This window comes from Nylanderia fulva, unplaced genomic scaffold, assembly GCF_048542155.1.
Source record: "Nylanderia fulva isolate GAGA-0341 unplaced genomic scaffold, ASM4854215v1 Scaffold12, whole genome shotgun sequence".
NCBI classification, from domain to species: Eukaryota; Metazoa; Arthropoda; class Insecta; order Hymenoptera; family Formicidae; genus Nylanderia; species Nylanderia fulva.
Genome location: NW_028189409.1, coordinates 6,217,231 through 6,239,685, shown reverse-complemented (window position 1 = coordinate 6,239,685; position 22,455 = coordinate 6,217,231). Strand labels below are relative to the sequence as shown.

General features: G+C 33.0%; 1 protein-coding gene across 6 annotated transcripts; it reads right to left on the bottom strand.

The window, feature by feature from the left end:
• Positions 1-19: 19 nt before the first annotated feature.
• Positions 20-21,695, bottom strand: LOC114935310 (cyclin-dependent kinase 4). Of its 6 annotated transcripts, none has more exons than XM_029308117.2 (6): positions 21,239-21,695; positions 16,629-17,034; positions 2,300-2,966; positions 1,803-2,162; positions 1,417-1,577; positions 20-1,324 (listed from the first exon to the last, which is right to left on the bottom strand). In XM_029308117.2, exons 3-6 carry the CDS (start codon positions 2,948-2,950, stop codon positions 1,102-1,104), a joined length of 1,395 nt encoding a protein of 464 aa, XP_029163950.1. In that variant the 5' UTR covers positions 2,951-2,966; positions 16,629-17,034; positions 21,239-21,695; the 3' UTR covers positions 20-1,101. The 6 variants fall into 6 exon arrangements, with proteins under 6 accessions (XP_029163950.1, XP_029163948.1, XP_029163949.1 ...); XM_029308115.2 differs by having other exon boundaries at positions 2,300-2,970; positions 21,239-21,694; XM_029308116.2 differs by lacking the exon at positions 21,239-21,695 and having other exon boundaries at positions 2,300-2,970; positions 16,629-17,035.
• Positions 21,696-22,455: the final 760 nt, after the last annotated feature.

Here is a 22,455-nt window from a genome sequence, read left to right as displayed (position 1 = left end):
CTTGACAAATTCCTGCATATAAAACTATAAAACTTTTATTTTATGATACAGTCTTCTTAACAATATATTTATGTATATATTTTTGTATTATCTTATTAATACGCAATAATGCACATTAAACGAACTGACATAAATATTGTCATAATTATTGCTCTATACACGTCGTCAATATTATACATTAATGAAAAATATGATATTATAATGATTATTTAATGGCTCATGGTACATACAAGATATGGCAGTGCGCTTTCTGGTTTTCTATGGAAGATTCTAATCTTTCACATATGTCTCTAATGGATTATATAAAGTCCCAGTCTTAGAAAAATATACATACACATATTTGTTACCTTAATTTTATGTCAATTTTATATAGTTGAACTAAAGTTAAATAAGGTATTCGCGATATACATACAATCGCTTTCATACTATTAATAGATATTTTCTTTCAGATTTTCTTTCCAGTTATACGCATTTTACTTAACTTATCCTATTAATGTCATATGTATACAACTAAGCTGTTAAACACGATAATGTAAAATATAAAAGAAATTAATGAGAAACATAATTCTTAACATCTTTATAAAAAGATGATTGACTGAAATATTAAGACGTCATTATGTAAATAAATAACATATCAAAAATAATAATTGTCTCATTCTCACATTGTATATTAAGGTACACCTAGAAGCCCTTTAAATTATATATTACTTAAATATCATAGGTTGTTTTGCAAAATTATGACGTTTCATTATGTTTACTCTAAATAACTTAACTACAGGGAAATTAACTATATAAAAATAAAATATAAGGGGTACATAACGACTATTATCAACTATTTAATACAACAGATTGAAATTTAACTATTAAACAGTTAATTTTAATTGTTAATTGAATTTGTAACGCACAAGTGGGATTCTTAATACTCATATATTAGATGTTTAATTAATCAACTATTAATCTTATGTACTGTTATAGCGTACTTACGTATGGAGAAATGTTTTTAGTCCTGAATACAGTTACATCAGTCTGAGTTTACTAGTAGATCTAGATAACTTACGGAACATTGTATATTCTTCAGTGTATATTCTTCAGTGTACATCTTCATTGTATAGCTTCTTCAGAAAAGTATCGGTGTCTTACTGCTTGTGCTGCGGTTATACGACTATGAGGATCAAACATGAGCATACTTCTTATTAAGTCTAATCCATGTTCATTGAGATCTGGTATTATTGCACCAAGAGGTTTAGGTTGTCTGTATGGGAAAGCTGTCCAACTGAGTGATACATTCTGTGGCCATGCTTGCTGCGACGGTGTGCCTAAAACTCTAATATGGGAAAGGACAATAAATAACAGAGAAAAATTTTCAAAAATTTAGTTTAAAAAAAATAACAAGAGAGAATCGTATATATAACTCACTGGAAAATCCTGTCGAGTTGATCACCTTCGCTACTACCTGGGAATAATGGTTCCAATTTGCAAAGTTCTGCCAATATACATCCGACAGACCAGATATCTACAGGGGTAGCATAGGAACATCCTAAAAGTACTTCAGGTGCTCGATACCATTGAGTCACAACCTATAATAGAACAACATGAAGTTTTATCGATGCCAAATAATGTTCTATTCAGAGAGACATATTATAGATATAACTGACATGAACTGACTTGCCAGTTAAAAAACATCAATTATTTTAATACTGACACATAAATCCTTACTTACAGATTTAATATTGAAAAAATTAATAATATAAAAATTAACAAAACAAATAGATTTCTTTATATAAATTTTTTTTCACACGTACCACGGAAGTTAATCTCATCTCGAAGTCGTAGGTCTTGGCTAAACCAAAATCCGCGATTTTGATTCTTCCTTCCCGCGTTACCAAAAGATTTTGCGGTTTCAAATCCCTGTGTATTATTCTATGGCTATGTAGGAACTCCACTCCATATAGTATTTCTTTCAACATTTGCCTCACGAGATACGGCGAGATGCCCGATCGCGGAGAGCTATCTCGATAATTGGCTATATAGGAAGCGAGATCTCTTTCCACATGTTCGAACACCAACCAGAGGGTGAGACCACGGTCTAGTCTCTCGGATTGTTCACCATCACCCGATGGTAAGTGAAGATAATCTCCTTGACAGACATCGAGTAATCTGACCTGAACAAAGGAGAAAAAAACATCAGTACATATCCATAAATATATCGAAAAAATAATATTAATTTTTTTATATGTATATAAAAGTGACATATTGATATTGCATACATCAACAGAAATTTATCGTTACTAATACTCACAATATTTGGATGTTCGTAGCGTTCGAGCGACTTTAGAGCAGCGATCTCTCTCAGGGTGGACATGGGTAAGCCATCGTCCGTCAATGGTACCCTAACTTTCTTAAGCGCTACAATTTGACCGCTGGACTTGTCCTTCGCCTTGTACACCGTACCGTAGGCACCGTTCCCGATAACAGAAAGGTCTTCGTAGGACGCGTGTTCGCGCAACGTAAAGCTCTGCACGGTCGTCTCGCATTTCGGTCTGCTTCCGGGAAGACCAGGGAGCTCGTCGCTCTGCTCGCTATACTTCATTACAATAGATTTCAGAGTGCCGAGTTGTTCCTCCTTCGAAGTACCCGGGACCGATTCGCCCGAGGTCGCCGCCTTCTCTCGTTCGGAGATCCTTGGATCCGTTCGCTCGATCGTTGCTTCATGGACCGAAACCGATCGCTCGGACAATCCCGTTCGTCGTTTTTCCTCTTCTCCTCTTTCCTGGACCAGCACAACTTCCGCTTGCAAAGATATCTCGCTCGTGGACGGTGTCTCGGTACTCCGAACCTCCGTTAAGGGCTCCGTGGACGATTTTTCGGCTTGCTTGGACTTTTTCGGAGCCGTTGGCGTCGATAGATCTGGTTCGAGCTCTGTGCTCGAACGTCGTGATTTACCAGCCATCACAACATCTCGACTTCTACCTGGAATAATACATTTTCTTATTAGTATCGATAGAATTAAATTGAAAAAAAATATAAATTATTTATCTTATTTTTATATTACTTATAAAATTCATGGCAGAATTTTCGAAAATATTGTGTCAGTACACTTAATTTTTTTAATGACAAAATAGATAAATATGACATTCGGCGCGTCCATAAATATTCTCAATATTATATATATAGATATATAAGACTGAAAGAAATAATGAAAATAAATAAGTATCACTTTGTTTTTCTTTAATACGATATATTTTTTCAGGAACTAGCAAATAATTTCGAGAAAAATGATTTTCCACAATAAAAGAACCTTATTATGGAGAATAAATATAAAACATCTTTCTTTAAAAAAATTTAAATGAATTTTAATTCAACTAGGGATAATTTTGCAATCACGCATATCTTTTAATGAGTCTCTCGAGAAGCCTAATTTATTTTTTAGCGGTACAGATAAAAAAAATGTATATATCACAAATTAGAATGTAAAACGGTAACCGATAATAAATACGGCTCTTTCTTTCTTTGCTCTCTCGTTCTCCGCGAACGTTTTATTAAAATTTCGAGACGGTACCGCAAGCGAAGCCGTCTGCTACGCGACATCTGCACCGACACCTGCGTTCATATAATAGCCCGCTCATGCCGGTTTTCCAGAACATCTTGTAAATGCAAGAGGGAAGCCCTACAAACCCACCCGGGGTCCTTGCCCCTTTATTTTCCGTTCGAATTAAGCGATAAATAATTAATTATCGGTCGATCGCACTTCCGGTGAAAAAACATTTGGATTACGAATTATGAATTATTAGAATTTTATAAATCGAGATGTGCATTTTTGATAAGAGAAGAATGAAAATTTTGTAACATCCACATATTATTATCCGATGAAAACTCTGACGATGCGTCAAAAAGAAAAGAGGAAGTTGGAGATACATCTCGTTGTACGAAGAGATACGAAGTTATATACACTTTGTGTGCATGTATGTGCGATAGGGGAGATTCGTGTCCATATATATAATTCAAACGGTTTTAAATTCGGCCGGATGCCGAAAAAGATACCCGCGACTCTCTTTACATCCAGAGGAAATAATAAACTACGCGCTGTTATCACTTCGTAATTCACTCCATTTTTTCTTAGCAACATGTGGTCGTTATTAAATATACTAGTTGTGAGAAAATTCGTCAGGTTCCAGATAATACAATACAATTTAATTCAATAATACATTTCCTTAATATTTTATTTTGTGAGAAATAGAGAATTTTTATGTATATACGTTCCCAAGTAGCAAACGTCATTAAATGTCAAAATAACGCCTTTTTGACGTTAAATGACATATGCTTGCTCTACCTGGATTGTTTAATCAAATAATAATCTCGTTAAAGTGTATTTTTTATTTTACAGATTAATAACAAATATTAACAAATATGTTGAGCAACAATTAGTAACTATTTTGTAAACGGATGTACTCTGGTGATTTTGATTAAATTTCTCTACTTATCAATTTCCTCTTGCGATAAGAAATTATTAATTAGAAAACTGGGACGGAAGGAAGAAAGAAAAGGGCAAAGGAATGAAGAAAGAAGGGCAAAGAATTTGTTTTACATCATGATAAAATTTTTTCATATACACACTTTTGGTGTCGGGTTAGAGAAACAAAAGCATTTTTCACATAAATTTCGAGAGTTCGTCGTGAAAATCTCACTGATCAAGATTGGTCGCTTGAAATAAGAGACGAGGGAAAAATATATGGTCGCGTTTTTCACACGGAACTGGAGAAAAACATGTCTTCGCTCTATAGGAGAAACCAGCAACTTTGTATGTACAGAACGCGTTTCCATGCGGCATTATCTCAAGACCACCTTCCTGGAAGAGGCAGATGTTTCTATATGGTTTCGTTGGATGCCGAGAAAGAGAAGCGAAGACAACGAAGTGCAACGTAAGAATTTTGTTTTGTGAGACAAAAATAAAAGAACGTACATCTTAATTGCTTCTTACGCGTTTATAATTACTTCCATTAACGAACGCAATAATACAATTTATTTTTGCTAAGAATAATGCATTTTAAAATGTTAAAAAAATATATGTATAAGAAAAACATTGAGATACAAATTATTCAGGAATTAAAAAATACTTTAAATTATAAATAAACGAAAAAAAATGATTGGTTTTCTTTAGAGGTTCTAAAAAATTACGAAAATCATTTTTAATAATTTATACCTTACATTTTATCGCGGACTTTCGACTCTATTTTACAACACGCGATTACATCTGTCATTTGCAATACATTTTGACATGTAACTTAATAATAAATCAATTAAATTCTCGTTTTCAAAAATGTAAAATTTATGCTGCAAAATGCTAAGTCAACAAAAATCTGCAATTTTCTTTCATCATCCTCAGCGTCTCTGAAAGAAGATAATAGACATCTCGTTTTCTCAAGAGACCTTCGTTTTATTATTCGCAGATTTTTTTCTGCTCTGTTGTCATTGCCAGAGAAAGACTTAAGAAAGAAGGTACGGAAGGATATTCTTCTACATTGTTATATCCAGGGCCACTCATAAAAAAGATGAGACCATAGAGTTAAAAAGCTGATGTAACAGAAAAACGGTCCAAAATGAAAATATACTCGACAGAATATAGAAAGAGATCTTTTACTAAATTTTGATTTAATATATATATATATATATATATATATATGTATATATACACGCGATGTATGCTTTTTCGTATATCGACTTGTGGCCTCGAGACACGAAACTGTGCTCTACTTGTCTGGAAAAACACGACTTCCGTCAGGAAATTAGATAACGTAAGAACCTTCGAACATCGAAATGTTGAGTTACTCAATCTTCTTATCGTATTGCTCGACGATATATATAAAGTCAGCATAATTTCAGTCTATTAATAAATTCAAAATTAAAAAAAATGGTGAAGCAAGCGATATTCATGTTGGCGTTATTTTAAGAAAAAAAAATTTATAAATCCGTATATATTTTTCCCCGTACTCTGGGACGTCAATTAAAGATAGAAAAATAGACGAGAAATGTCAAAATTGAAATTTTTACAAAAATAAGTACATATTTATCCGACAATAAGAATCATTCATTACATAAGAATTATTTCACTTCAATTTTTGCATTTTTATCTCGGAGAAAAAAACAAGTGCATGGCTTATATCTTCAAGAAATTAAAATTATCGTATTACATTTCTCTTTCTTTTTCTCTCATTTTCTACCAGAAGAGAGAGTTATTAATCGGAGCATTCAGCTTATCACAAATTCCTCACCGACAGAGTCATTGAAATTTTAGGTCGCACGAGTTGCGCGCTTCCGTAAAGTTACACGTGTTACGATATTTACGCACTATGTAACACGTTTCTCTGGTGCAGTAGCGCGTAAATCACGCGTCGCCTTAATTGCAACGTAATTGAAGTCGCATTTACGACCTATTGTTTGCAAAGAGTAGGCATGAATGAACGGTTTCGCGTGAGCGTAAAACGCAATGCGCCATTTCATTCGTTATGACCTCCCTCTCTTTAGGTGTATCTACTAGAAGTTACCCCCCGAATCCTCTCTTAAATCTCAAAAACGCCTCCCTGAAAGCCGTGGATTCGCTTTGTTACGAATCTCCTGCCGCTTTATCTCGCTATCCTCGATAGAATTGTTACCTTACTAAGCTTAGGAGACGCATAAAGTAGACCAATTTAACTGCTACTTTAAGTACAAATTCTCTATCTACTTTATCTCAATTGCATCCAGGCAATCAGCTTTCATCAAAATAAAAAAAAGATTGATAAAAAATATATAGGATCACTCTCTTGTGACGAAAATGGTTACAAATAAAATTACAAATAAAATTGTGATTATGTGTAGAGATGATACAATTTAATAAAATCTAGTAATTAAAAAATAAAACATTCATGAAATCGTGTTATGCATTTATGTATGCAAAAAAATGGTATCATGTTTTTTTGAAAATATTCATTCATAAAATTGAGGAGAATCAAGTATTTTCTGAAGAATAACGAATTATTGTTCCAAGTTGTTTTAAAATTATCCCACTTTGTAGTTGTCAATTAAATGATATCTAAAATTGACAAAGCAAATATGTATATATCGCAGGAAAAACATTTTGCAATAATTACTTGAGATTTTAAAATTATTATCTGTTGGTCGAGAAGCAAAATATTGGAATGTTTCTCATTAAAAAATTTTGAATAATCGGAATTTGTACTGAAAACAATGTATTGAATTCTACTAAATATTTATTTCAATACTGCCTAATAAATCATTTATTTGACATAAGAAAATCTTTTTCAAAAACAGATAAATATTTGTTTCAAATAAATGATTGATTAGGCAGTATTGAAATACATATTTATTAATTTAATAATTTTCTTTCAGTGTGCGATAAAACAATAAACGTCAAAGAGAACGTCGTTCCTCGTGACAGAGGAATACTTTCGTGGCTGAACGCGCGGTGACGGTCTAATTAGGAACTCGAATAATTTACGAGTACCGCGTCGCGGAGGCTCTATCTAATTAAAAGACGCCGAAAATATATACATGCCGGAATCTGACGGCGATATTTCCGGGCACTCGTTCGCCACGCTAGACTACCAAAACAGAGTAAACAGGACGTCACTGCTTCCAGATTATCCGGGATTGACACTGCTATGTACTCGAGTCTTTCACACAACAAACACTTGCTCAACGCTCTCATTCACTTCTATTTCTAGAACGAAAAGTCGAGCGTGAGTATACTAGCAGAATACACGCATGTCCAGTGTCGTATATCGTTTCAATGGCACCTGTGTTTTTTTTTTAGTAGAATTGTCCCACGAAAAAAAGATATTTTTCATAGAAAAGAATTTTTGTTACATGTATAAATACAGAGAAATAACATGTTAATATTTCTTTTACAAAGACATTTTTCTACTTTATAAAATCAATATTTTTTTTTATGTAACAATGATACATTTATGATTTTTGAATAAAGTTTAAATTTAAGATTTATTCATGATTAAAGATTTATTCAATGTTTAAGAATTAAACTTACACCATTTTCAATATAAGCGAGATCTATTTTTATTACGAGATTGTTTGTGGAAATTTATAAATGAAATTTGTTAGATAATTACTCTTCTATAAATATTTTTATAATCACTGGCTCTTATGTCTATGTAAAGTTCATATAAATATACAGGTTATCTGTAAATGTGCAAGTTCATGACAGCTAATCGTGGGAGAATCATCATATTTCTTAGAAGATACGGAACTGCAATCGTTGCAGTTAGAACAGTAGATTTGAATGAATGAGATATATGTTACAATTCTTAGAAATACCTTATGCAATATAGATTATTCATTCAAAAGAAGCTGACTAATAGAATTATCATCTATTGTCAAAATCGCTGCTAATATATTATATTAAAATGTAAAGGAAAAAACACATCTCATTATCAGCTGAAGTATAATAATTCCCTTATTATTAATTTATCAATGTATTACTTTTTGTATAAACATCAAGTAATGAATTAAATTTCAAGACATATAAAATGCTTTCCAAGACACTTGAATACGAATATTAAAAATGCATTATTTGAACATTAAATTGGAAATTTTCAATTCCGTATTCTAATAGCTAATTCGATTGAATGCACTAGTGCGCACTGAGTGCATCTAAAGGTTATCGCACACAGCAGTTCACAATGACATAAGTAATTAAAAAAGTAAAATAATTAATAGTAAGAGCTATTATTATCATTATTCATATTGAACAACATTAATAATAGCTCTATTATTAATTATTTTCCTTTTTTAATTACTTGTGTCATTGTGAATTTGTGTGTGAGAAATCTTCATATGCATTCAGTGCGCACTAGTGCATCCAATCGAATTTGCTATAACATATAGTCACATGACTTTTACGTGCTGTCTATGCACACCGTTCGTAAACAAGAGCGACGAGTAATGCTGATTGGAATACGGCAAACCACCCCTGTCATCGTTTCTTGTCTTATCTTCACACACGATGAAGTATTCCACACACTTCTTCAAAGATACGCTATCCCGTCAAAATGCACATTTCTCACGATAAACGTTACGAAATATATATAGCGATGAAAACGATTGCGTTAATCTTAATGTGAAGTCCGAATTAAATTTTAAATTTTGGATATTTTCTTACAAAAACTGCAATTATCATATGAATACGATAGAAAATTATGCAAGCGCTTATGACAATAAAATGCAGATCGAAAATATCCGATTACAAAGAAGGATACACTTCGATATATATTTTAGAAAATATATAAAAAATCAATCTAGCCACACAAGTTGTAAAAAATGAAATATAATTTTTAAAAATAAATATAAATAATTAATTTTAAATATAAAAGACGTTTCTAAAAAATATCGTAATTTGGGCGAAAATATGGCATTTGGAAAACATGTCATATTGTCTTTCACTGATAAGAGACTGTCGGATTATTCACATGCGTTAAAATTCTCATTATTTAACAGGAAATATATACAAAACTTTATCATTTTATCAGCTAAGAATTTACAAACAATCTAACGCGACGCGAAATGTTTTGTTGTTCATCAAGAGAGAATCCATTGAGAAATCGTCCCGACTTTTTTGACGCGCGACTTTTCATCGGATCCCCGCGGAGAGAAACGATTGGCCCAGCATCCGCCACGAAATGTCCTGTGGAATCACGTCGCGCAGATTTCGAGCTGGCGGTTTCACACGCGAGACACACGGTACGGGATCCCCCGACAAAGAAAAAGAAAAACTACCGAAACCGGCCGCTCATATTTCACCGCGAGAGCTCTCCTTTCGAAAGTAATGGGAGGCCCGCAGTCTCTCTCTCTCTCTCTCTCTCTTTCTCTCTCTCTCTCTCTCTCTCTCTCTCACTCTCTCTCTTTTTCAGAGACTCCGCAGCATCCAAGAGAAGACGAGCAACCCCGAATCCTACATTCCGTATTATTTATGTACCTACCTACCTATGCTAAGGTGCTGACCTCCCGCGAGAGGAGCGGAACAGCGGGAACCCGATGCTGAAGAGAAGGAAGAAAAAAATGATGATGATGATGATGAAGATGATGATGAAGAGAATGACGGAGAGAGCGCAGACACGGACGACGCGCGAGACACACAACACACAACCGAAACTGTGTGCGCCGGAAACGGTATTAACGAATGCTCCGGCGTGTATACGCACTCGCTCGTAAGCACTCGCGCGAGACACAACGGGGATTATGAGCCGCGCACAGGAGGCGACGACGCACGTCACGCACACAACGCATCGGCTCGTACGCCGCTCGCGGCCGCGTACCGACGAATCGTCAGCTTCTATCCGGCGATAGGCGGCACGGGATCCAAGACGGAACCGAGCTGTGGGTCAGGCTGCAGAACAACCGAGGCACGCCGACGAGGCCTCAACGGATCCGATCAGTTGACGGCGGGCCCTCGAGCGGGCTGGCCGGTTATCCCGAAGGGATATATTGTTCGCGCGCCGAGTGGATTATATATGTATATGCATATACAGGGTGTTTCTTTTTAAGTGATACAGCCGATTCTCCTCAAAATCAAATGTTTCGTATGAAAGCTGGAAGGTTTCGAGGAGGACGTAACATGTAAGGATTGCCTTCGGATGGCGTTTTTCAATGTCACTTAGAGGTCAATGTAACCATCATTTTTTTACATATTTTGATTCCTTAGGATATTCTGCGTAAAATGTTATAGGGGTAAGATGGTTATAGAAAGTGAAGTTAACGAGATATTTTAGACTTCAATTTGTGTGTGACATAATTTTATTTTTCAATGATCTTAATAACTTTTATGCACAAAATAATGAAAGAAATCGATTGTAAAGAAAATAGATAGTTATTTCAAAAAATGTAGCTGCTGGTTGCAAATTACACATTTTTTCTTAAAAATAATTGTCTTGTTTTTTTACACCAACTGATACCTCTCATTATTATTATTTTGTGCATAAACGTATCATCAGATATGAATATTTTACGAGATATTTCATGTAAGATTATGTCAAATTAAAAACTAAAATATCTCGTAAACTATTAACTTTCACCCATCCTACCCTTATAACTTTTTATGCAGAATGTAAGGAATCAATTCATATAAAAAAATAGTGTTTCCATTTAAGAAAACTATGTTGACCTCTAAATGACATTAAAAAATGCCACCTAGAGATCCCTCAAAACCTTACAACTTTTATATAAATCATTTTTTCCAAAAACGTATCATTTGAAAAATAATCGACTGTATCACTTGAAAAGAATAAAAAGAAACACCCTGTACATATACATATATATGTATATATATGCGACAGAGCTGCGGCTTCTTCTGCAGCTGCCGTCCCATTTCCCATCAGACCAGCACGCTTGGATTATTGGAGAGAGTAAGTTCCGCAGGCCCCTCTCTCCCCCTCCCCCCCCCCGGAAAGAGGGGAGAACTTTCAAGATGCCTTGCACTCGGAATGAATTCCATTTCGGTCGCGACAAGTCTCTCAATTTTGTCGTTTTAATTTAAACAATATTTATATATGTATTTTTGATAAGCTGCTAATAAGTTGGAATATTCGAAAAATATTTTTAATTAGAATGAATGGATAATTGAATATGTGGTATCGTAGAATACTTTGCATTTTTGAATTGCGTACAGGAGGAATTATGTTGACACATGATGCTATTTATAGATACACGCATCTTTCGCGAGCAAACATGCCGGATTCATGTAATCGATAAGTGGAGATGATGTGTTTGGAATCTTCTGCGGTGAATAAATAATAAAGACACCGAGTTTAATCGGGATTTTTTTGCAATTACCTAATTAACTTTGTCGTTACGTGCTCGTTAAGTTAATGACATCGTAATTCCACAGATACATATATGTATATACATAGAAACCTGATTAAAGTCTGTGCATTATTGATCTTTAGTCTACTTGTCGTCTGGCTTCACATATATTATATGTTATATTTAAAAGAAAATTTAATAGATAAGAGATAAATTAAGATATGAGATATAAGGAGATAACGAATGGGATGTGTAAATAGATAAGCGCTATGTGAAAAGAATTCCTGTAGTTTATCTGCTATGACATTTAAACACTCGCAAATACTACAAACAACTAATCAATTCATTTCCAGGAAAAATAATCTCAAAAAGTTATTAAAAATTATTTCAAATATATGTACATAAAGATTTATATATTTATTTGCTAATATAATCTAGCTTCTCCAGTAATACAATCTAATTTTAAAAAATGTTCCTTGTTGCGCGTTATATTCTAAATAAATTAAAAATTAACCGTTCGTTATATTTCAGGAAAAATAATCTTGTAAAAAGATGATTAAAAATTATTTATAAATATATATATATATCCATGCTTTTCCCTCTAATCATACAATCTATCTCCTTCAGTGATACAATCATCTATAATGAAAAAAAAAAATGTTCCCTCCAGCGAATTATATTCTAAATAAATAAAAAATCAAACCAACAAAGAGACAGAAAGCAAACTTGATACCTTGAAGAGCAAACAAAATATCAGTATTCGCCCACGCACATGTATTGTACTCACATGTTTCTGCCTGCAGTAATGATCTCTAAAAGCGGACAGGTCGTTTAAATATGCTCCACAGGCGGCGGAGAACAAGTAATTCTTCGTCATCTCGCGTAATCCTGAGAAGAGCGTAATCCTGATTCTGGCGGGAAAAGAAGAGAAGAAGGCACCGACGTATCCCGAGAAAATCCCAAGTATCTCGTGACGAGAGAAACTCCGTTTCGGAGCCCGATGTACGCGGCGGCTCGCTCGAGTTACTGAATGGCCGCACGCGATACATTCCGGGAGTTTATATGAACGAACGCTCACGCGGAGCGAGAGAGATTACGATTTCCCACAGACATACTACGTTCGCGGAAGCGCATGACGCTTCGCGTGTAGTAGGTACCTGTGTGAGTCTCCGTGACAGAGAGGAATGTGATTCATGGTCGCTCGATCAGCTAAATTCTAGAGTAACACGTCACTCGCTCGAACTTGGAGAACTTTTATAATAATCGATTCTGTCGAGAGAGAGAGAGAGAATTTAACGTCGGGCGTTAAATTGGATTCCCTTCTGAGAAAGCGCTTCTGCGCGCGTGCAATTTTAGATCCTATACCTATAAATGAAGAAACTGCATATCGAATAACGAAGGTTTTGCCAAATGTATGGCAAATATTTTCGGTGTTATATACTCTCCTGTCGCGAGAATTTTAATATTATAATTTTGAAAAAGTGTGCTTGTAACGTTTGAAGAAAGTCTCTTTTCGAAAATTATGCGCTCTTTATCGGAATATAAAAATAAATTAAATGCCTGAATTAAGTTAATTAAATTAATGTTTTTTTTATTTACTGTGCAGATATAAGTACGCGCTGTTATCGAATAATATGTGGCGAAATCAGGAAATAAATAATAGATAAAAAAGTGGAATTGCGTAAATTCCAATTATTAAGAAACAAATAAAAGATTATTATGATGAATAATAATTTGTTTAAGAAATTGTTTACTTAGCTATTATAGTTATCAAATCATATATAGTATGTATTGTATATGCTAATATAAGATAAAATGTCGATGTTAATGATAAAATGTATTATTTACATTGCAATTATATAATTAAGTTTTCTTTAATCAATCCTATATCTAGATAATAAGAAGAACATACAAAAAAAGATCTATCTTTTCCAGCGCGTATCTTACATAAGAAAATATCACTTTGGATAATTATTATACATTCTTGCAACATTATTAGACAGATCAACTAATATTCTTAGTCATATCTAATACGGAATCTATTTTTCCTCTGCCAGAAAATAGTAATTTCCCACTACTAACACGTTCATCGATGTTATTGTCGTGGGAAAATATATATATATATATATATATATATTTATTATTCACTCTGCAAGATTACAAATATATCCTTGTTCCACGAATGGTGGTAAAGTCCTGCCAAGTATTTACACGCAAACATTAGCTTCTATAGATACTTGGGCGATTTGAAATGCTTAACATGGACTTGCCGGTGATTGTATCTAATGTATAATCATCGTTTTGAATCATGAGTTATCATGACGATGATGATACATCATCACAAATAATTTATAATTTGCAGGAGGGACTTCCTCTTTCTCTATTTCTTTCTATTAGTCGAAATTACAATATAAATTATATATACATGATTATTGACGGAGTAAATAAAATTGATAAAATTTTTTAAGTGACTAAGAACAGAAATATTTCAAATATTTTGAAGTCATAAAAAGAGAAATTTTGTAGTCATTAATACGAAAATCATTAGTCATTAATAAGAAAATCAATAAATGTGAAAAGTGTCATAGTTAGAAAGTCACAAAAATAATATGGTATGTTACGATTATTAAATATTTAATATTAAAACTCTTAGACATTTGGTTCTAGCGAAAGAAAAAGAAATATATTACGATATATTTGTGTACCAATTAATTGATCGAAACAATTTATTTTATTGTCATTATGTAATTGTAAGTAATCATTCTTTTAACATTCTTTATTTACTGCTTTAAAAAAAGGAGATAACTAAAAACTTAATCACGTTGTAATGAGAAATTTTATCGTTTTATTATAATATATCTTTGATATTTTTTTAGAATTCGTCATTGTAATTAAATATAGAAAATCGTTTACGATAATTTTTATATTCCTTCGCGCGGTTAATAGTGTATCGAGCAATTGGAACGACCTGTTTGTCATTAAAAAAACGGGAAAAATTAACGGTGCGACATTATACATTTCGTCATCCGTGACTTGACACTATCATTCACGTTTGAAGGAAACAACCAAGGATCTTTCGTTATTTCAACGTCTACACATTGTCATAAAAATCGCGTTTTGCGAATACATAATCCTGTCACGTTTTCGGGAAACGAGAATTCCTCGGAGAGACATTACTCGCTCTGCGAGTAATCCTGCAAATATAAGAGAAGCTTCTCCAGAGTAATCTGTTCTCTAAATAAATTCTACGGAATAATATTTCTCGTTGCAATATATATATATACATATGCGTACATAATGTTATAGTATTGCTAGAAGATGCCAGATGTATATTTCCGGAACAAATTAACAGCGCGATAATACACATTCGTCATCCTTGATTTGCAACTATCATTTCAAAATGAAGGAACCATGTAGGCCTCACGAAACAACCAAAGACTCTCTTTTACTTCAACATTTACGCATTGTCATCAAAATCGCGCTTCTCGAATGCACAATCCTGTCACGTTTTTGGAAAACGAGAATCCTGTCGAAGGACAGATCCTGCTCTGCGAGAAATCCTGCGGAAAGAAGCTCCTTCATACTAATCTGTTCCCTAAATAATTCTCTGGGTTTCTTACAAAGTGTTTCTCGTTACATATAAAATCCCTGAAAATTTTCGAGCTTTGTTTTAACACGTTTTCAAATTAATTTATGACCAAAGTGGAAATCGACGAGTAAAAAAAAAGAATTCTATTGTTAGACTATGTTGAAACAAATTTTTGTTTCATACAAATTTAAAAGGCTAAATAAAAAATAAAGGGCAAAACTGAGTTTTAGAAAAATGAATAAATCTAAAGGACAGCTTGAAATAAAGGACTGAACATGTGTATGCATGTGTGTATGGCAATACTAATTCTGGCTGCTGCATTGGACAATTTAAAGGCGATATCTTATATATATATATATATATATATATATATATATATATATATACATATATATATATATACATATATATATATATAAAGTAAGACTTGACGAGTTCAACAGCCGCGTTAGCATGCGGAGGATGCGCGGTGGTTATGCGCTTTCGGAAATGAAGACAGTCGAGATGACGGTCGGTTACGAACCTCGCAATCTACTTTGCTGATAAAGTAATAAAGATCCTTCAGACACACGTGAAGTTGCTATACGAAAGACGGACATAATCTTAAATCACGTACGTAGAGAGAAAGAGAGAATATTTAACGAAATAATAAAAATATTTAACGAAATTAATTACAGATAGCCGAAAGCTACAATCTGAAGATAATTTACGGCTGCGGAATCATATCGCGATTATACCGATATAAGAAGATATCGATAAATGTTTTTTAAGCGAAATACAATTTTGGTGTATTGCTAATATCTCCCAGACACGTAGATAAAAAAAAAACGTTATTATAAATTTAAAAATATATATATTCTTGAAGCAGTTGGCGCCGTCGCGATAGGGCAGACATCTCATTAAACATTTTACCATATTTCCAACCACTCGTCTTTATCAGTAGCACAAACACATGATAAACCTCTTAATCAACCCGTTATATTTACAAGACACCCAATTCTATCTCAAACTAAAAACCCGAGATAATACAGTTGAGCGTGCACGTTATCTCTACATCTCGACGATGGAATTTTTCAATCGATATCAAAATCAAACTGTCAAATTCTGGATCAAGAATCCGATCAGCGATTTAAGTGACACGATAGAAACAGGCGAATATTTCCAGCCGAAGAAACAGAGAGAGCGACGAAGAAAAAAAAAGGTGAGAGAAGAGATAAACAAAAGAACTCACCAGCGCAGCCTCAACTGCATCCCCGGATGCGTTCGAATAGTGGCGGCTCGAAACAATAATGTAGAACCACGTGCTGGAACCACGACGATGTTCCTGGCAGACTCGTCGATCGTCATCACGGTCCGTCGTCGTCGTCTAGGCGAAAACTAGACGCCAGATAGCCCGGGAAGAGAGGCCCGAGAAGAGGTCTCTCTTCCTTCACTCGCGGCGACGAGCGCGTTGCGCGTTCCGAAACATGAATGGAATGCTTCCTTCGGCGGACGATGCACGCGAGAGACGGCTACGACGGGTCCGGAATGGAATGGGCCGGGAGGCTCTTGCGGCTGACCCAGGAGTGGGCCCATTTCACGCCGGGCCCTTTACAGGGCACATCAGGGCCGTAGCTGTTTCGCCTTCGAGCTTGTACCTTCAAGCACAAAGTCGAGTCTTGAGTAAGCGGTTCTTAGAAATTATATTATTAGCCCCCACGTGGAATAACATTTTTTTTTAATAATAATAATCGAGAAACTTTGATATCAAAAATACAAATTCGGGTATAAAGGACTAATAAATGCTAGTTGGAGCACTTTCTAAATTTATATTTGTATATCAGAGTTTTTTTCGAATTTATTTTCATAAAATTATTCCTAATATTTCAATTTTTTCTCTATTGTGCGCGCAGGGCTTTAGAATGCTGAAAATAAAATTGTTTTATTTGCAGGTGTAATAATTAATAAATTTTATGTTGCATTTATATGTAAAATAACGATAAAACAATAGGAAAAATATATAATACACATATAAATACAATAAATAATATACATGTATAATATACCTATATAATATATACATATGTATATATAAATACAATATTGTATATGTGTGCGTGTTGTAAAATAAGATTGCAATTCTCTCGTAAAATATCGGACACGCTATAAAATTATCGTGAGCAGAATCAGATTCTTTTGCTAATTTCAGAAATTTTTTGTAGAGGCTCGTTGTTTCTTCTGTATTAAAATATGCATTTTACGACATAGTTATAAGGAAACTGCTTCGTAAAATGTGCGTATAAAATACACAATATTTAATTGTGAAGATCTGTGTGTATTTCTATCGACTCTTATTTGTGTTTGAATTTCCGTAGAAAAGTATGTCGTGTTGCATTTTCAATACGTGATCGGAATTCGTAGTATAGTAAGGGCAGGGCATTTCGTGTCGAAGGTATAGAGTTAAGGAATTTGATATGCGTCGTATTGATTGACCCAAATATAGATTTAACTTGTAATCTCATTCAAGTATTGAGTATGATTTCACTTTTCTTCCATTCTATGCAAATATGTGTTATTTAAAAATATCATGACTCTATAATACATTTACAATTTGTTTGAAAAATATCTAAATATAGTCTTACACAATTTTGTACATTTAAAAAAATATTATTAGTGATATATTATTTTAAAAAATGTATATATTTTTAATATCATTTTAAAATTATCAAATTAAAATAAAAAAATTATAGTATATAAACGACTTTATAAAATATAATTTAATAAGTCTGAATAACTGAAATATTTTATTTTGAAATAAAATAAAAATAAAATATTTTATATAATATTATTAATATTATTTTTATATTATTTTAAAATTATCAAATTAAAATGAAAAGATTATATTGTACAAACAACTTTATAAAATATTATTTAATGAACATGAATAGCTTAAATAATATTGTATCTTAAAATAAAATAAAAAAAACACATTACACACAAATGATAAGAAAAATTATTTCCGTTCTATGCATGACTAACACTAAATCCACTGATGATTAGGAGATTTTTTATGCTCGTCACTTGCATTCGAGTAACTTCCGCGGAATAATTATCGCGCGTGACGAACGAGTGATGCATGCATTTAACGCCGCTCGTTTTCTTTATAAGTGCAGTAACGCAATGACGCATGCTGCAGCCAGATGACATACGAATCAATGACCACTATTGCCGCTTAACGAGTTTCTGAGTTTTATGCGATTCCGTAGATACAAATCTAAAGAGAGGCGAGTGATAATTCGTTTCAATTGAAGGTAGAATCAGATAGGAGCACGTATATAAAAAATATTTCCTTGCTAATTTATCTTTGTAAATCGCATTATCGTTAAAATTATTGTTATTCTTTTCTTATTTATCTTTGATAAGATATGCTATTTTCTTTTTTATTTACGATCAACCAATTAATTTTAGAATTGTATCTATTTTGTGATTTTTTTAAAGTTGCATCAATAAAAATACAATAGAAGACTCGCTATTCGTTACTAAGATGGTAAAATAATTAAAGCAGCGAGAGAATTACGATGAGTCTTTTCTAAAAATTGACATGGTATTCCACGGAAAAAAAATACGACGATCTTAAAAATAGAAAAGGAATGTAATGCAAGTTCCGTTATGTGCCATTTAACGAGAATCTGATGCACCGACAAAATAGCAATTTTTTTTATTTCAGTCACAAACATCTTTGCAAAGAAATCATTTTTAATTAAAAAAATCACCTCAGGTGATCTTATCAATTTCTTTAGAATTTTGATAATCTCATTGAAAAATCGAAGAAATAAATTATTATACATTTACATTAACAAAGAATTATATATGGCAATGTTGATCGAAATGTACACGATGAAAAAAATAATATATAATACACAGAAATAATCAAGAAAGTAATGTTGGAGGGCTGCCTTGATGTTGCATTAAGGACACCTGGAAACCGTCTACACCTGGTTGCTTATAGAGCTTCTTTCATGGGGTTTCGGTACTCTTCGAGAGGGACAGAGAAAGCACAATGAATTGACTGTATGTAGTCTTGGGAACACGATATGCACTTTAGCTTCTTATCGATGCGTTGTCATGTCGCACTAGCACATTGCATTGCAGTTAAACCGAAACTATTTCCGTGTATAGGGCAATTCGAAAATACGGTATCATTCATATATAAATTTTATTAAAAATTATATAAATTTGATTAATTATTTATATTAATCTGAAAATATGGGACGTATAGGAATATCGAGCAAGTTGAGCATCCGCAGGATTTTTTCCAGGATGCATAATTCATTTTTTAAATTTTTGTTCCTTTTTAATATAAAAAAAATTTTTCTTGTTATTTTATTTTATTTTTTTTATATTAAATATGCAAATAAATTTTAGTGTTTATTCAAAAGGAGAGCAAATTCTTAATTTTTTTACTGATTCCAAAAGGAGGGCAAATGCCTTCTCTTATGCCTCTCTCTGCGGACGCCTATGTTTTCGAGTGTGATAAAGAGCGACATCGAGAAAAGTCTTATTATGATCACTTTTAATATTGATTTTCGTGTACATAAACCGAGATTTGACGCGAGAATCGAGCATGTGCTTGCTGATGTACTGCCGGTGTTTTCCTATGCAACGTTCGCGAATGTAGGTTGCTGTTAGTGGGTCCTCTATTTTCATTCCACCGCGGAGCGAACAATGGGGGATCTAAATTGGACAAAAACCAGTCCGGCGTCTAGTTTGGTGAGGTCGGAGGCATTCTGGTGCACGCAGTTCTAGGACCAGAAGCAGAGCGCCAGGAGGGTAGAGTCCCACAATACGGCCGGAGCGTACAAAAGCGAGGAAAGGGAAAAGGAGAAGGATCCGCGATCGATCCGGGGACGCCGGAGATTGCTCTTGATGTCCCCGGATCCACGAACGAACGGCTTTGCGGATGAAAGTGCCAATTAACGAGGACGGAGAAGGAATGTCCCATACCCGTGTCGTTCCGATGCTCGGCTCCGATGTTAGTTCGTTGCACCCTCGCGGACAGTTATGACACACACGAATTTCGTGTCTGACGTATCTTTTTTTTCCTTTTATTTTTTTGAACCGGCGCGATTTTTTTCTACGGTGTCGTTTTTCGGCTTGTATAGCTTGTTGTAGTTGTTCCTGGAAGAGTATCGGGGTTGCTGCACGTAGGGTGGACGTGTCGGAATGTGGCTTTTCGGAAGGAGGATGTGCTAGTCGAGCTATGTGTGTCGGAAATCTATCGCAGAAATATCTTTCGTTCGAATTTTATTGTACTAGAAAAGATAAGCATATAGTAATCAATTTTTGACAAAATTGATGTTATTCACATCTGAAAGCTGGCGAATACTTAAAATAATATTAAACGTTTATGACATTGAAGATTGATGAGCTAATTTGAAATTGAATCTAGTAAGGAAAAATTATTTATATATATATACCCTATTATTAAGAGAAAACAATTGTGCAAAAATTGTCGCAAAAATAAATAAAGCATAGTTTATAAAATTTCTATTTTTACAATACATTTGACAGCTGCATTTATTTTGCAATTTTACAATTAAAGAGATTTTTCATTATATTCACATAATACGAGGAATTAATATAAATTAAAAAAAGAAGATATAATCGATTTGGCGTCAAATGTATTTATATTTTATAAAATGTATTTTATATATTTTATAAAATGTATTTTATATATTTTATAAAATGTAAATATATTTTATATATTTATATATTTTATAAAATATACATATACATTTGACACCAAATCGATTATATCTTCTTATATATATTTTATAAAATAAAGAAAATGGTAAAACATACCTTGATTAATTTTTTCCAATTGTATCATTCAATTATTACGTTGTGTATTTTGTGTCTTTCAAACTTGGCTTCATCTTAGAAGCCAGCAATTATCGGCGTTCAACAAGATCGCGCTCTTCCACGGCTCCTTTTCTCTCCTCTTGTTTCTTTTTTTAATACGACAGCTTCGTCTGGTTTCTTCTCTTGTACTTGTCTTGTTTTCGTCTTCCAGTACCACGTCCGGATGCTCGTTTTGGCTATCATCGACGACAAGCTTAAAACGACGAGTAATTGTGCTCCTGATGCAGACGACATCGTCGTTTGTGCTTCTGTCGCCTCGATTTGTCCATGATTATTTTACAAGGAAAATTTAATAAAATAAATCGTAAATTCGCGTAGCTATTATATATTTATATATTTAAAAAGCTTATTTTCAAGAAACTTTTGTTAATGTTATATAATGATAAAATCTCAAAATCATATTTAATTCTGAATAAGATGTTTCTTATGATAGCTACTGGAAAAAAAATATTTCTATATAAATATATTTACACGTACAATTAATTTAGATCATATATAATTAATGAACATATCCATTGATAATAGATGAAATATACGTAAGTTATCATTTGAGACGAGTTGATGTAATATGTATGTCTCTGTATATATTATAGTATATTGTATATTACATTATAATACATGACATTTGATATTAAATATAATAATTATATCAATTTGCAATTAGAGAGAAAAATGGAAACTGCGCTAATTTGTATTTATTTACTTAAATTGAAACAAATAATGAAGCACGCACATCTCTTTCAATACTATCAACTTATGATCAAGACTAAACAATCTTATTACCAGCAGTCAATAATAATAAAATCTGCATTTAAATTAAAATATACATAAATCAAAATAACTGTATATAACGTAGTTATTTAACTTATGTCATAAAAGCAATTTACTGTGATTAAATAATATATTTATTATTTAATTAAAGTGTATGCATAGTATATGATTTTATGCATACTATATAAATAGATAATAATTATTATATAACTAAAAATAATTAAATAAAAAAACGAAATTGTGACGGAAATATTATAAATTATGTGTCATGTAATACTAAAAGAACTGTCATATTTTATGAAATTAAATAGAATAGTATATAAATATATATGACTCAACAGTGAAATAATATGAATATAATAAACTTATGATCAAGATTAAACAAT